General features: G+C 46.3%; 1 protein-coding gene across 9 annotated transcripts in view; it reads left to right on the top strand.

The window, feature by feature from the left end:
• The window catches only part of Nfrkb (nuclear factor related to kappaB binding protein), a 34,235-nt gene extending 21,019 nt beyond the window's left edge, over positions 1-13,216 (top strand). For all 9 annotated transcript variants that reach the window (XM_028858982.2, XM_028858981.2, XM_028858979.2 and 6 more), the window contains 9 exons: positions 271-394; positions 834-913; positions 1,060-1,277; positions 1,373-1,643; positions 2,496-2,708; positions 5,378-6,145; positions 10,334-10,440; positions 11,694-11,829; positions 11,941-13,216. In XM_028858982.2, coding sequence (XP_028714815.1) covers positions 271-394; positions 834-913; positions 1,060-1,277; positions 1,373-1,643; positions 2,496-2,708; positions 5,378-6,145; positions 10,334-10,440; positions 11,694-11,829; positions 11,941-12,066 — 2,043 coding nt within the window. In that variant the 3' untranslated portion in view covers positions 12,067-13,216. The remainder of the gene's footprint in view (positions 1-270; positions 395-833; positions 914-1,059; positions 1,278-1,372; positions 1,644-2,495; positions 2,709-5,377; positions 6,146-10,333; positions 10,441-11,693; positions 11,830-11,940) is intronic.
• The last annotated feature ends 426 nt before the right edge of the window (positions 13,217-13,642 follow it).

Below are 13,642 nucleotides of genomic sequence, written 5' to 3'. Positions count from 1 at the left end.
CTGCTGAACCGTCTCTCCAGCCCTCCTTATTTTATAATAAAGGAAAGGTTTCTACAGTCAGTTAGTTCACAGCATGTTTACAGTGAGGATGAGTTAATGTTTTAGCTGCACACCATTCTTTTCCAAGTGAGCCAGTGGAAGGACGAGCTGGCTTGGGATCCAGTTGTTACTCTCTGGGACTTTTTCATCCACTGGTTTCTCCTGGGAGTCCAGAAAACTTGTATTATCTTGGTTGGACTTGTCCCATGTCTCCTTTTGCTCTGTTTTTAGGTGAACACGGTAGTCAGTGGCGCACTGGATCGACTGCATTATGAAAAAGACCCTTGTGTGAAATACGACATTGGACGAAAGCTGTGGATCTACCTTCATCGTGACCGGAGTGAGGAGGAGTTTGGTACGTGAGGCCTTCAGTGTGCTGACTAGATGGGGCGTCTGCCTTTCTGTTCCAGATCTATTACTCTGTTACACCAACACGGCCTTGGATTGTCTTGTTTTGTTTTTGAGACAGGATCTTGATGTGTAGCCAGGTTGATGTGGAACTTGCTCTTCGGGCAGGCTGGCTTCGAACTTGCGTTGATGCTGCCTTTGTCTTCCCAGTTCTGGGCGTACAGTTGTGCATAGTCAAGTCCAGCTTTTTGTTTTGTTTTGTTTGCTTAGAGACAGAGTCTAGCCTGTGTAACGGGCTGGCCTTGAATGTACTGCTTTCCTGCCTCAGGCTCCTGAGAAATGTGATTACAGCTTTTGCTTGGAGAGGCCTTGGTGTTTAATGAAGACCTTCTCATTAAGCACGCTAAGTTGAAATTCCCTAAACTGTGTAACGTCCTTGTTTGTAGAACGAATTCACCAAGCTCAAGCAGCAGCAGCTAAAGCCAGAAAAGCTCTTCAGCAAAAACCCAAGCCACCGCCCAAGGTGGTAAGTTACCTCTTGAGAGCACTTACTTAGAGGTCTGAGATGAGGTGGGCCACATAGACACTCAGCTTTACCTGACCCAGCGAGTGCATCAGGAACCCTCATGATGCCTGAGGTACATCCCGTTTTTTGTTTTTTTTGTTTCCTAGAAGTCCAGTAATAAGGAGAGCTCCATGAAGGGCCTTAGTGGCCCTTCTGAGCAAAGCCAGATGAGCCTCAGTGACTCCAGCATGCCACCTACCCCAGTTACGCCTGTGACCCCCACCACGCCAGCATTGCCCACCACCCCCATCTCTCCTCCACCTGTGTCAGCAGTGAACAAAAGCGGCTCTACCCCTGTGTCCGAGCCAGCTAAGTCGAGTTCAGGGTAAGCGCCCATGCTTCTCTTCTTCTTTCCCGCCAGAGTCTTTTTGTATGTGTGTACTGAGTGTGTTTTGGTTTCTTCCCCTTGATTTTTCACAGTGTTCTTCTGGTGTCCTCACCAACAATGCCACAGCTAGGAACGATGCTTTCCCCAGCTTCCATCCAGACTCCACCCAGTTCTCAGGCCACTGCTCGGGTTGTGAGCCACTCCAGCTCAGCCGGACTGCCCCAGGTTCGGGTGGTAGCCCAGCCCAGCCTTCCTGCTGTTTCCCAGCAGTCAGTAGGGCCAGCACAGACACTACCACAGATGCCAGCAGGACCACAGATCCGTGTGCCAGTCACTGCTACACAAACCAAAGTAGTACCCCAGGTAAGTGGATGCTGCGTGTCATTGGGATATAGGGACTGTGTAGACCTAGAAGTGGGCTAGTTAGTGACTCAAGCAGGTAGAGCTTGAGGAAGACCTGGAAGTCTTATGTTGTTGGTATTGATGATGAAGCTCTTTGAAATAACTCATTTAATGTTCAAAGCTTCAAGGGAAATCCGTTCAAAGCTGGAAAAGTACTTTTAGGTACTCTGTTTGCATGTTGGAATCAAGATCTTCATTCTCATATCAAGACCCTGTAGAAGTGGAATGAAATGCAAAGCTTGTGCTTTCAAATTTCCTTTGCCTTAGCTGTGCCACTGATCACTTGTTTGACTCTTAGAAAGATTCACATTTTTTTGTCCCATTTTCCTCTCCTCTGTAAAATGGAAGAGTCACAGTTGTCTTCAGTATGTAGAAATGAAATACAATGTTAAATGTAAAACATTGTGAACATTATACAAATATAAGAAATGCAGTGTACATTCCAGGGCATGGTGAGCTTCAGGCTCTGATAGCAATGGTACTTCGAGAACGCTTTCTGGCCAGGTGGTAATGGCACGCACCTTTGATCCCAGCCAGCACTCGGGAGGCAGAGCCAGGTGGATCTCTGTGAGTTCAGGCCAGCATGGTCTACAGAGAGAGATCCAGGACAGGCACCAAAACTCCACAGAGAAACCCTGTCTCTGGAAAACCATAGATAGATAGATAGATAGATAGATAGATAGATAGATAGATAGATAGATAGATAGATAGATAGAGAGTGCTTTCTGAGTGGAGTTGTGTAGGGTCCTTGCTTGCCTGGATGATCCCATTTTGGTGTCTAATTGGATTCTTGACTTCACATTCTTGAACTAGGCAGTAGTGGCAACTGTTCCAGTCAAGGGGCAAGCTGCAGCGGCCTCTGTACAACGGCCTGGACCTGGGCAGACAGGGCTTACAGTGACGAATCTCCCTGCTGCAGTCAGCCCAGTGAGCAAGCCAGCCATGAGTTCTCCCGGGAACTCTGCTCCAAGTGCCTCCACGACAGCCGTCATCCAGAATGTCACAGGACAGAACATCATCAAGCAGGTATGTGGACCTGACTCTGAGTGGTGTCCTGAAGCTAAAGCAAAGGACTGATGGTATGGGATGATCCTGAACAGCTTTGTTGCCTGTGGAGAAGGGTTTGTTGTCTTTGACTCATGGTTTGGAGATTGATCAGGTGAGTGCCCCCACCCCAAAGGCAGCCTTTACGGTCAGTATTTTGTAGCTGGGGTTTGAATTTATGTTGCAGTTTTCCTGGGTTTGTGTAGTTAGCTCCCATGGCATATTTTACAGGGTTTTCAGTCTGTCACTTGTAAAGGTGGAATATGCATTTGTTCTTTCTTGGCTGTGAATATGCAAGTGTGATCTTTGCACTTAAAAACTGATACCTAGTACTTCTTGTGTGCTTCATTCCACTGTGTGGTTTATAGACATTAGCCAGTCTGTCATGGCACTGTATGTAGGTATTGTCAAACCATTTTGTAGATAAAGAAATAAAGTCACACAATGACAAATAGCATTTTTATTCAATAGTTACATATTGTCTTTGGGGAATTTAGGCATGTGCTAACAGGCTAACTAAGCCCCTTCGTGGAGCTCATATGTCATAGGAGTAGGAGACAAATACCTAGGTCAGCATCAGATAATAAGAAACACTGGTGATTTGGGTAAAGATGGAAGATGGAATATCATGTGCTACTTTAACCGTGATGATGGGAAGTGGCTTCTCTGAAGAATGACATTTGAAGGAGATGAATGAAGTTGCTATGTAGTGGTGACCTGGAGATTAACTACTACATGTGTAGACCTGGAAGTTGAGGGTCTTACATCAGGAACACTTTTGAGGAGTGACAAGTAAAACCATTGTGGGTAGCTTAGTGTACAAGCAGTGCATTTGGTGCGGTTGACCGTGGTTACAGTATGTTGAGCTTTGACTCTGACTTAAATGTGACGATGAAGCACAGGCAGATTGTGGACTCCTCAGTGACCTGACCTGGTTTGTAGTTAATCCCTCGCTACTGGATATAGTACACTTTGGGGAATGAGAATGAAATCAAGACTATGTAGAGCAGCTGCAGCAGCCCAGGTGAGAGGTGTGGAAGGTGCCTGTTAGCTGTGGTAAGCAGGGGATATAGCTTGTGTGGTTTGCTGGTAGCTTGAATGTGAGTCTAAAAGAAAGACGTGTTCCTGTGGAATGGTTAGGTATAGTGGTATCATTTACTGAGGGAATAAAGTTAGAGTGTGGAGAATGTAGGACACACAGACTTAGTGTATTCCAGAAGACTGGACAGCACCTGTGTGGGGTATGGTAAAAAGTATGAATGAGACTCACTGTGTATAGCTATTGAATAGATGGGACTGGGACCAGGATCTGCATTGTTAAAGGGAATGTCAGGTGAGGAAGCAGAAATAAGTAAACATGAGTCATTTAAAAAGGAAGTTTGCTTCTGAAGACAGCATAGAATTTGGACTGGAGTGTGTGTGCGGGTGAATCATGAAGCAATCAGATTTGATGGGTTTTTGTTGTTGTTGTTGTTGTTTTGTTTTTGTTCTTTTGGATGGCCAGTATCCTTTGTATTTGCTTTCTATGGTAGTGGTTCAGTAGAAGGGCCATCAAGAGGAAGGCTTGAGTAGACCAAAGGGTCAAGCTATTACATGTTGGGTACTGTGAAGCTGGTAGTGATGAACCCAGGGAGTCTGACTCCAGAGCCCCTTCTAGGAGCTAGTGCACCACACTGTTGCTTAAAACAGGTGGGATAACTGTAAATAGATGGATTTGAGATACCAGAAGGTGGTGTGGGGATGGGGACAATCAGATGTGCTGATAGTACTTGCTACATAGTGATGTAACGTTTTGTTGTTTTTGTTTTTGTTTTGTTTTTTTTTTGAGACAGGGTTTCTCTATGTAGTTTTGGTGCCTGTCCTGGATCTCGCTCTGTAGACCAGGCTGGCCTCAAACTCACAGAGATCCACCTGGTTCTGTCTCCTGAGTGCTGGGTTTAAGGCGTGTACTACCACCCAGCAATGAATAATGTTTTTAGCTAAAAAAAAAAAAAAAAAAAAAAAATCCTGTGTGCCAGGCCTTTAGTCCTAGCATTAGGGAGGGAGAGGCTGGTGAATTTCTGAGTTCAAGGCCAACCTGGTCTACAGAGCAAGTTCCAGGACAGCCAGAGATACACAGAGAAAGCCTGTCTCAAAAAAACTGGAAAAAAACCAAACAAACAACAAAACAAAACAAAATAAAAACAACAAGAAAAACCTCCAAATCCTTTGCTTAAGTAAGTTACAGACACACGCACACAAGATACACAAAATGATGTATCTTGGTTTACTTTAAAATATTCCAGTTCTTGTGGGGTGGGGCTGGTAGGTGTAGCTCAGTGGTGAGGCCTTGGGTTTACTTTCTAGCACCCTTTGTAAAGGTATGCCAGCTTACCCGTACTGCTGGCAACTCTGCCAGAACTCCACCTCAGTCTCTCCTATTCCTTCCTAAAGCCAGGAAAGGGTAGATAAGATTGACAAAGTAATTACATTTGAAGCTGGGTAAAGGGTATATGGTTTGTTACATTCTTCTTTACTCTTGTTTGTGTTTACCATTTTTCAAATACAAAGTTCAAGACACATGAAGTGTATGCCTATGAGTGGAGGTTTGCCTCCTCTGTGACCCCAGCTTAGCACTGTGAATCTTCATTGGACTGTATTTCCCCATCCAGGTGTCAATCACTGGGCAGCTTGGTGTGAAGCCCCAGACAGGCAACAGCATTCCACTCACAGCCACTAACTTCCGTATCCAGGGTAAGGATGTACTGCGCCTGCCACCCTCTTCCATCACCACAGATGCCAAGGGCCAGACTGTTTTGAGGATCACTCCGGACATGATGGCCACATTGGCCAAGTCTCAGGTTACCACAGTCAAGTTGACTCAGGACCTCTTTGGGACGGGAAGTGGCACTGCAGGCAAAGGCATATCGGCTACCTTACATGTCACTTCCAACCCTGTCCACGCAGCTGACAGCCCTGCCAAGGCTCCTTCAGCCAGCATTGCTTCATCCGCTCCAGCAGGTACTACCGTGGTCAAAGTAACTCCTGATCTCAAGCCAGCAGAAACCTCGAATTCAGCTTTTCGCTTGATGCCAGCTCTTGGTGTGAGTGTGGCAGATCAGAAGGGAAAGAACACAGTGGCCTCTTCAGAAGCAAAACCTGCTGCCACGATCCGCATTGTGCAGGGTCTGGGAGTGATGCCTCCTAAAGCAGGCCAGACCATCACTGTTGCAGCACATGCAAAGCAAGGAGCCTCTGTTGCTGGTGGGTCTGGAACTGTCCATTCTTCAACGGTGTCCTTGCCCAGTATAAATGCCACTGTGTCTAAGACTGTGGCTGTGGCTTCTGGGGCAACAAGCACCCCCATCAGCATCGGGACTGGAGCCCCCACTGTGCGACAGGTCCCTGTTAACACTACAGTTGTGTCCACATCCCAGTCTGTGAGTAATGTTGATGGTAAAGATTTTAGCCCTCTGCTCAGGAAACTTTTCTGGAAGGAGATGGGTGTCTTAATTAGGGTTTCTGTTGCTCTGTTTAAAAGCAAATTGGGGAGGAAAGGGTTTATTCAGCTTACACTTCTACATTGCTGTTTATCATTGAAGGAAGCCAGGACAGGAACTCAAAGCAGGTCAGGAACATGGAGACAGGAGCTGTTGCGGAGGCCATGGAGGAGTGCTGTTTATTGGCTTGTTCTTCCTGGCTTGCTCAACCTGCTTTCTTGTAGAACCTGGGACCACCAGCCTAGGGAAGGCATTGCCCAAAATGGGTTGGGCCCTCCCCCATCAATAGCTAATTAAGAAAATATCCTACAGCTGGATCTTTGGAGGCATTTCTCTCAATTAAGGTTCCCTCCTTTTGGATGACCCTAGCTTGTATCAAGTTATAAAACTAGCCAGAACACAGGATTTTGCTACATAGCCCAGGCTGGCTTAGAATTTGTTAGGTGCCTAAGCTGGTCCTGACTCTCGCTCCTTCAGTCAGTCTTCCTCTCTCAGTCCGGCAACTGTTGGGATTGCAGGTGTGTACTGCCAAGGCCAGCCTAGGAAAGTTCTTCAGGTTCAGCCCCCGTCCCTTAGGAGACTGACAACTAGGAAACTTGTCTGTCGATATCACTCCATTTGACACATAGATTTGGGTTGTTTGCTTTTGGAATGCAATTTAGAAAAGTATAGCATGTGTACGTGTGTCCTTAAAACATAAAGAATAGGGCTGGAGAGATGGCTCAGAGGTTAAGAGCACTGGCTGCTTCTCCAGAGGTCCTGAGTTCAATTTCCAGCAACCACATGATGGCTCACAACCATCGATAATGAGATCTGGTGCCCTCTTCTGGCATGCAAGCATACATGCAGACAGAACGCTGTATACATAATAAATAAATCTTAAAAAAAAAAAATATATATATATATATATATTAAAGAATAATATCAGAAGTATAGGGTAAAATACAAAATTTTCTTTACCTTCTGCTGTTCTGTCTTTATAAGGGCTAATGAATAATGTATTTATCCTTCCAGCCCTTTTCCTGAACACTTTGTATATACACCTAGTTGTATACCCCTAGTCTTGGGGATCATTATCGGCCATACTCAGATATTGACCATGGCCTTTTTAGTGATGTAGTAATACATAGGAGAGCTTCTGTTGAGGGGTCTGTTTTCACTGCCGACAGTGCCACAGCAATGCTCTAGTGCAAGTATTTTTTTAGTCTCAAAGATACACACATTGAAAGTTTTGACATGCTAATTGTGCTCCCCAAAAGACTATTGGCTGTATATTGTTATGTGAATAGAAAATATTTTCTTCAGTTTGGACCTGGGAATGTAGCTCAGTGGTAGAATAGTTGCTTAGCAGGGTCAAGGCTCTGGTTTTTAGCTTCAGTACTGCAGGGAAAAATATTTTTTTATATTGATTTTTTAAAATTTCATCTTCACTGATGTTTTGCCAGCATGTGTGTCTGTGTGAGGGTGTCAAACTCTGGAACTGAAGTTATAGACAGGTGTGACCCACCATGTGGGTGCCAGGAATTGAACCCAGGTCCTCTGGAAGAGCAACCAGTGCTCTTAACCATTGAGCCATCTCTCCAGCCCCTTTCCTTCAATCGTGTCTTGGGTTTTTGTTTTGTTCATTTCTTTCTTGGTGATTTTGCTGTATCCCTGACTGGCATGGAACACCCTATGTAGATAGGACCCCCTTAGCTTTCTGGGTGCCAGGATTGTCACCAAGCCTGCTTTGGTCTGTCATCTTTTTTGTTGCTTTTTTTTTCAAGATAGGATTTCACTGTGTAGCCCTGGGTGTCCTGGAACTCACTCTGTAAACCAGCCTGGCCTCAAACTCACAGAGATCTGCCTGCCTCTGCCTCCCCAGTGCTGGGATTAAAGGCGTGCGCCACCACCGCTCAGTCGGTCTGTCATCTTTTAACCAAGTATTTCATTTTCTCTGATTACTTCTACCAGTGTTTTCTTTAATGGTTTCAAGGTTTTGTACCTGTGCCATCTTTATCAGGGTGAAAAATAATAACCTTTATTTTCAGTGTAGGAAAAAAATATAGCTTATTAGTCATTTGAAATCATGATGCAAAGTTTAGAGTGTAGATCACTGAGATTTTTTGCATTTTTCAGAAAATAGCTACGTACAGGTCCATATAAAGGCCCTACCTATCTCCTGCCATCCTGCTGCCCAATGTCATCTTGTAGTGCTCTTTAATGGCTCACAGTAGTGACCTGCTACTTTGTATCAGTTTCTGACTCACAAATAACTTGCTCATAGGAAATGTCCTTTGTCATCCCCTCTTCCTTTTTTGAAGCATTCTGTTACCACTTCTCTTGTATTTTTTAAAGGCAAGTAAGATTTACACATTGTTATAAATTATCCAGCAGGTGTGGCTCAGTGTTAGAGTACCTGCTTAGCGTGTGGGAAGCTTTGGGTTTCATCCCCGATACTGGGGGAGAGGTAGTTTTAACACTAACCAAGTGTCAGAAACTAGGCACCTCAGAGTGGGTGCTATAGTGACTGTTTTCTTCCCTCTAGTGTGGTGGAATGTTTGACCTCTGCGTTCCCACATGGACACATTCCCTCTCTCTTTCTCTTTCTCTTCTCGGGCCTTACTAACTTTGGAGTTAGATTTTTTTCACTTGGTTGATTTTATTATTAGTGTCCCTTAACTAACCTCTCTTATCTCTGGAGAAGTGTGACTTGTTCTTATCAGATTGTCCTGCTGCTCACCCCTGTGAGCCTGCATCCCACCCCTGTGAGCCTGCATCCCACCCCTGTGAGCCTGCATCCCTCTGGGGTGCTGTCCATTTTCTCTTTAGCTCTAGAGGTTCTTTGTCCTTCCTTCCCATATAGTGGTTGAGTGTCCAGCACTACACCATGTGTCGTGGATACCCAGACAGATAGGATTCATCAGTCCGAGAGGCTTAGAATGTGGGACTGCTAAGTGAACACACGCTTGGTGGTTAATTTATCTGTGAGGTCTGCATCATCATCACACCAGAACCATATGTAGACATTGCAGTAAAGCAAAGCTGTGGACCAACAGCTTTCATGACTCTAGATAGAGAAGTTCATGCAAATCCAGCAGTATATAAAGAATCATACCCAGGAGCTGGAGAGATGGCTCATGTTAAGAGCATTTGTTTTTGCAGAGGACCCAGCATCCATACAGTGGCTCTTAACCATTCATAACTCAAATTCCAAGGGGTTCAGTGTCCTCTCTGGCTTCCACTAGCATGAGGCACACATGTACTACACATGCATACACACTGGTAAAACACATAAAATTAATAAAAAGTTTTTTTAAAGACTTGTACTCTTATTAGTCAGATTTTATATTGCTCTGACAGAATACCTGTGTAAATGAGGGAGAGATTAACTCGGGGTCATAGTTGCAGAGGTCTCCGCCCCAGTCTAGCTCTGTTGATTCCGGGCCAGTGGTGAGGCGGAAAGTCATAGTGGTGGGGGCCTGTCTCAGAGGCTGCTCACCTCACAAGAAGAATCGTCAGTGAAGCAGGCGCCAGGGAGTCAGGTGTAACCTCAAAAGCACACTCCTGATTTCCTCCAGCGAGGCTCACCTCTTAAAAGTTTCTGCAATCGTCTAAATTAGTCAGTATATGCGCCTGTGGGTGACATTTCACATTTAAACTATAATATTGCCCCCCTTGTCCCCAAATGCTCCTAGTTACACACATAACACAAAATGCAGTGTCCGGCATTGTTCAAAAGTTCCGGTCTGTTAGCTGAGTGGGTGGTGCATTCCTGTAATCCTAGCACTAGAGAAGCTGAGGCAGGAAGACTGAATCAAGGGACAGCCTGGGCTATATAGAGAGACCCAGTCTCAAGTCCCATTTTCCCCAACTCCCAAGTCCAAAGTCTTCTGAGACTTAAGGCAAACTTGGAGCTTGAGCCCCTTGTGACAAACAGGCAGTTGCTGTTCTTTAGGTAGTGGAACAAGTGACATGTAACTTAACATGTGTTTCCCGGAGTCACTTGGTTCTGACTGCAGTAATATTGGAACCTTGGGGGAATGGGGATTGGAGGTGTCTGTACTAATCTGGCTTCTCCATAGGCAGGCACTACCTGGTTTGCTGTATCTCTTTCTAGCTCACAAAAGCTGATTGTTTTCTTTGTAGGGGAAGCTGCCTACAAGGATCACAGTTCCTCTGTCTGTGATTAGCCAGCCAATGAAGGGCAAGAGCGTGGTCACAGCCCCCATCATCAAAGGCAACCTTGGGGCCAAGTGAGTGCTGTTGTGGAAGAGCAAATGCAGTTGTTGCGGAATGGGAAGATGGCTGGCGCCTGACATTTTCATCAGTAATGTTATTAGTGCTATTGTTGGATAGTGGCTCAGTGCTATTATTGAATGCAATGATTAAGGCATAAAAGAGCCATTCTGTGCCCAGCTTATATTGTAGAGCAGGGAGAGGAATACAGAGGGAGTAATAAAACAGTAATCTATTGAGTGGTAGAAAATGAGGAAGATGCAGAGTGTTGGGTGGGACGGCTGGAGGAAGTTGGGATGGCTGGAGGAAGTTGGGATGGCTGGAGGAAGTTGGAGGATCAAAGGATCCTCCTTTGATATTTGAGCCTGAGCTTAAGACAGCTTGGTGAATGCTGGTTTCTTCTGGCCCTGACGTAAAGAGATAAAAGGCCGATGCAGTCATTCTGGCATTCTTAGTCATGATGAAGCTTTTTGGGGCTGTGGGGATGGCCTTTTTCTTTCCTAAGAGACAGAGTTTACTTGGCTGCTGAGGTGTGGGAGGATGCTGGAGTGCAGCTCTGCCCTGCTCCCACCTATCGAAGGGTTCTTAGGAGAGAGGAATGAAGAAATATTAGGTAGAAAGATAGAAAGAGATGGTAAGAAAGACAGTGACACAGGATAGCTTCGGGAGGGCCCTGGGTCAATACCCAGTCACCCAGTCCTTTATTTAAAAGGGCTTTTTATAATATGATAAGGGGAGAGGCAAAAGACCCCACCTTTACAAGATCAAAGCACACCATACAGCCAAGTGTAGGCTCTTTCAAACACCTGCCTGGTAACCACATCTGTGGTCAAATCACCCCATTATGCAGCCCTGCTGGGTAAAGCAAGCCCAGATTCTCTGACCCTGAGTGGGTTCTCGCTAGATGGCCTCTGTGAGCCTCTACACTGAGGCTGGCTCACACCTGTACTCTGTGTAGTGCTCTCAGTGCTGGTTCCCATGTGCCCAATGATAGAGTTTCTTGCCAGGGACACATGCCTCCTGGCAGTGCCTGCCTCTTCCAGGGCAGAAGACAGAGTTTAGGCCATGTTGTCCTCTACTCTGGAGGCTCCTGCCATGCAAAGTATAGAAGTTCAGAAGAAAGGTAGCCCTAGTAGGAGATTCCATTTGAATTCAGAATGCTGAGGTTTTTCCTGGGCATCAGGCCTCGTTATTGCCCTTCATTTAGTATGTGACTTCATTCTGAGCCAGAGCGTTGTGGTTATGCCTTACTTCTGTTTCCCTTCCTCAGTCTCAGCGGGCTGGGTCGCAACATCATCCTCACAACCATGCCAGCAGGTACTAAGCTCATTGCTGGCAATAAGCCGGTGAGTTTCCTCACTGCCCAGCAGTTGCAGCAGCTTCAGCAGCAAGGTCAGGCCACACAGGTAAGGTCTCATGCAGACTGTTGACCATCTCAGGCTTGTCTGTTTCCTTCGCTTTTCTTAATTGGTGAGCCTTCTTGCAGTTCACTGATGAGACCTCCTCTTTGTAAGCAGGTACGCATCCAGACTGTTCCCGCATCCCATCTCCAGCAAGGCACAGCTTCTGGCTCCTCCAAAGCAGTCTCCACTGTTGTTGTGACCACTGCTCCATCTCCTAAACAAGCACCTGAACAACAGTGACCGAGAACAGAGGCAGCTTGAGGAGACCAGGCCTCGTGCATCTCGGCTGACAGAAAGGAGCAGGGAGGTTGCTTCATTCCTCTGAGCTCTCCTGCTTGAGGCAGGGTGGTGGAGGGTGATGGCAACTGTGGCCTAGATTCTGCAGCCACACTCCAGAATGAAGCCCTGACAAGGTTCCATTTTAGGGTTCCAGGGCTGCCCTGTCTAGTCCAGAAGGAGAGAACATCAGAGTCAGGGGAGGTGACAGTCACACGGGCCGGAGTTACCTCCCGAGTGTTGGATGCCCAGGGAGCAGGCCTGCCAGTTGGTGAGCGGGCCAGCAGTGAATAAGCCTCATTCTGTGTGAGGATTTTACTTTTTAGTTTTTGATCCTCTTGGTGACTTGTCCAGATGTGAGTTTTGTGTCAGAAAATTTTGTGTAACTTATTTTTTTAAAGAACTTATTGTGCATCTTTTATCAAATAGAAGCCTGGGCTTTAGTGCCCCTAAACTGATCCCTTACTCCTTTTGCCGGAATGAGATCAAAACAAGACTCTGACCAGGTTGGTGGCTTACTTGATAATGAGGAGTTACGTAGTAGGGAAATGTAGGCCATGAGGTCACGGGAGACTAGTTTGGCACCACTTACTACAGATGAGTGTCGGGATCTTGGGTGTCCCTGTATCTTCATTTGTGGGCATTGTCCTTGACAAGCCTGTTCACGTGGAAGTTCAGAGCTGTTGGACAGGGAGTAGGGGATGCTGGCCGAGATGCTGCTCACAGTGCACTTGCTTACAGCCTGAGATTGCACATTCTGTCTGCTGTACAACAGCAGCTGCGAACCAGACCTTTGAAGCCGGTCACTTGACTGGAAAGTAGAAGAAGTAGTGGAGCTGGGGACAGCGTCAGGCACTACCTGGCACTGCCAGCTTCAGGAGACGTGAGTCTGAGTTTGCCGTTTTTATTCCTGGCCATTTCACACTTCTCAGTCACCACCAGCCACAGACAGCTCAGCGGGATGCTTTTTAAAGTCCTACGTACTTGGTGTACTGGTCACATCTTACATGTCCTGCTGTGTGCAGGGGCAGGTGGGAAAGCCTTTCTGTAGGGACAGGGCTTCCCTGTCTCTTTGTGAAAGTATCCAAATTATTAAAAATGTATCTTTCATCTCTGCGCCTTAATTGTTTTCTTTTATGGGCAATTAGAGCTAGGACCACAAAGAATGGAAGTGGCCTGGGTCAGGTGGTAGTTAGGTTGAAACTGGGTTATTTAGCAAGTTGCTGAGACACAGAAAAGGACTAGAGTGGTCTGGGCTGCAGAGAGGCTCTACACGGGCACTTGATTCCTACGGCAGCCTCGTCCGTTAGAATCGCCAGCCCTCGTTAACAGTGAGAAGACACAAATCTGAGAGAAAACGAAGAAGAGCACCTGGTCTTGCAATCCTGAGGCGGCCCCGGTGCTGGAGATACAACTTAGTGGGGAGAGAGCACCAGCGGGCATACTAGAGGCCCAGGTTGGATCCCCAGCACTCCTGCGTGGGATGGTAGAGTCGCATAAGCCTGTAATGTAATCTCTTCTCTAGAGGTAGAAGCTGGGG

Source organism: Peromyscus leucopus, chromosome 7 (assembly GCF_004664715.2).
Source record: "Peromyscus leucopus breed LL Stock chromosome 7, UCI_PerLeu_2.1, whole genome shotgun sequence".
In the NCBI taxonomy this organism is placed as follows: Eukaryota; Metazoa; Chordata; class Mammalia; order Rodentia; family Cricetidae; genus Peromyscus; species Peromyscus leucopus.
This window is presented reverse-complemented; position numbering and strand designations above follow the sequence as displayed.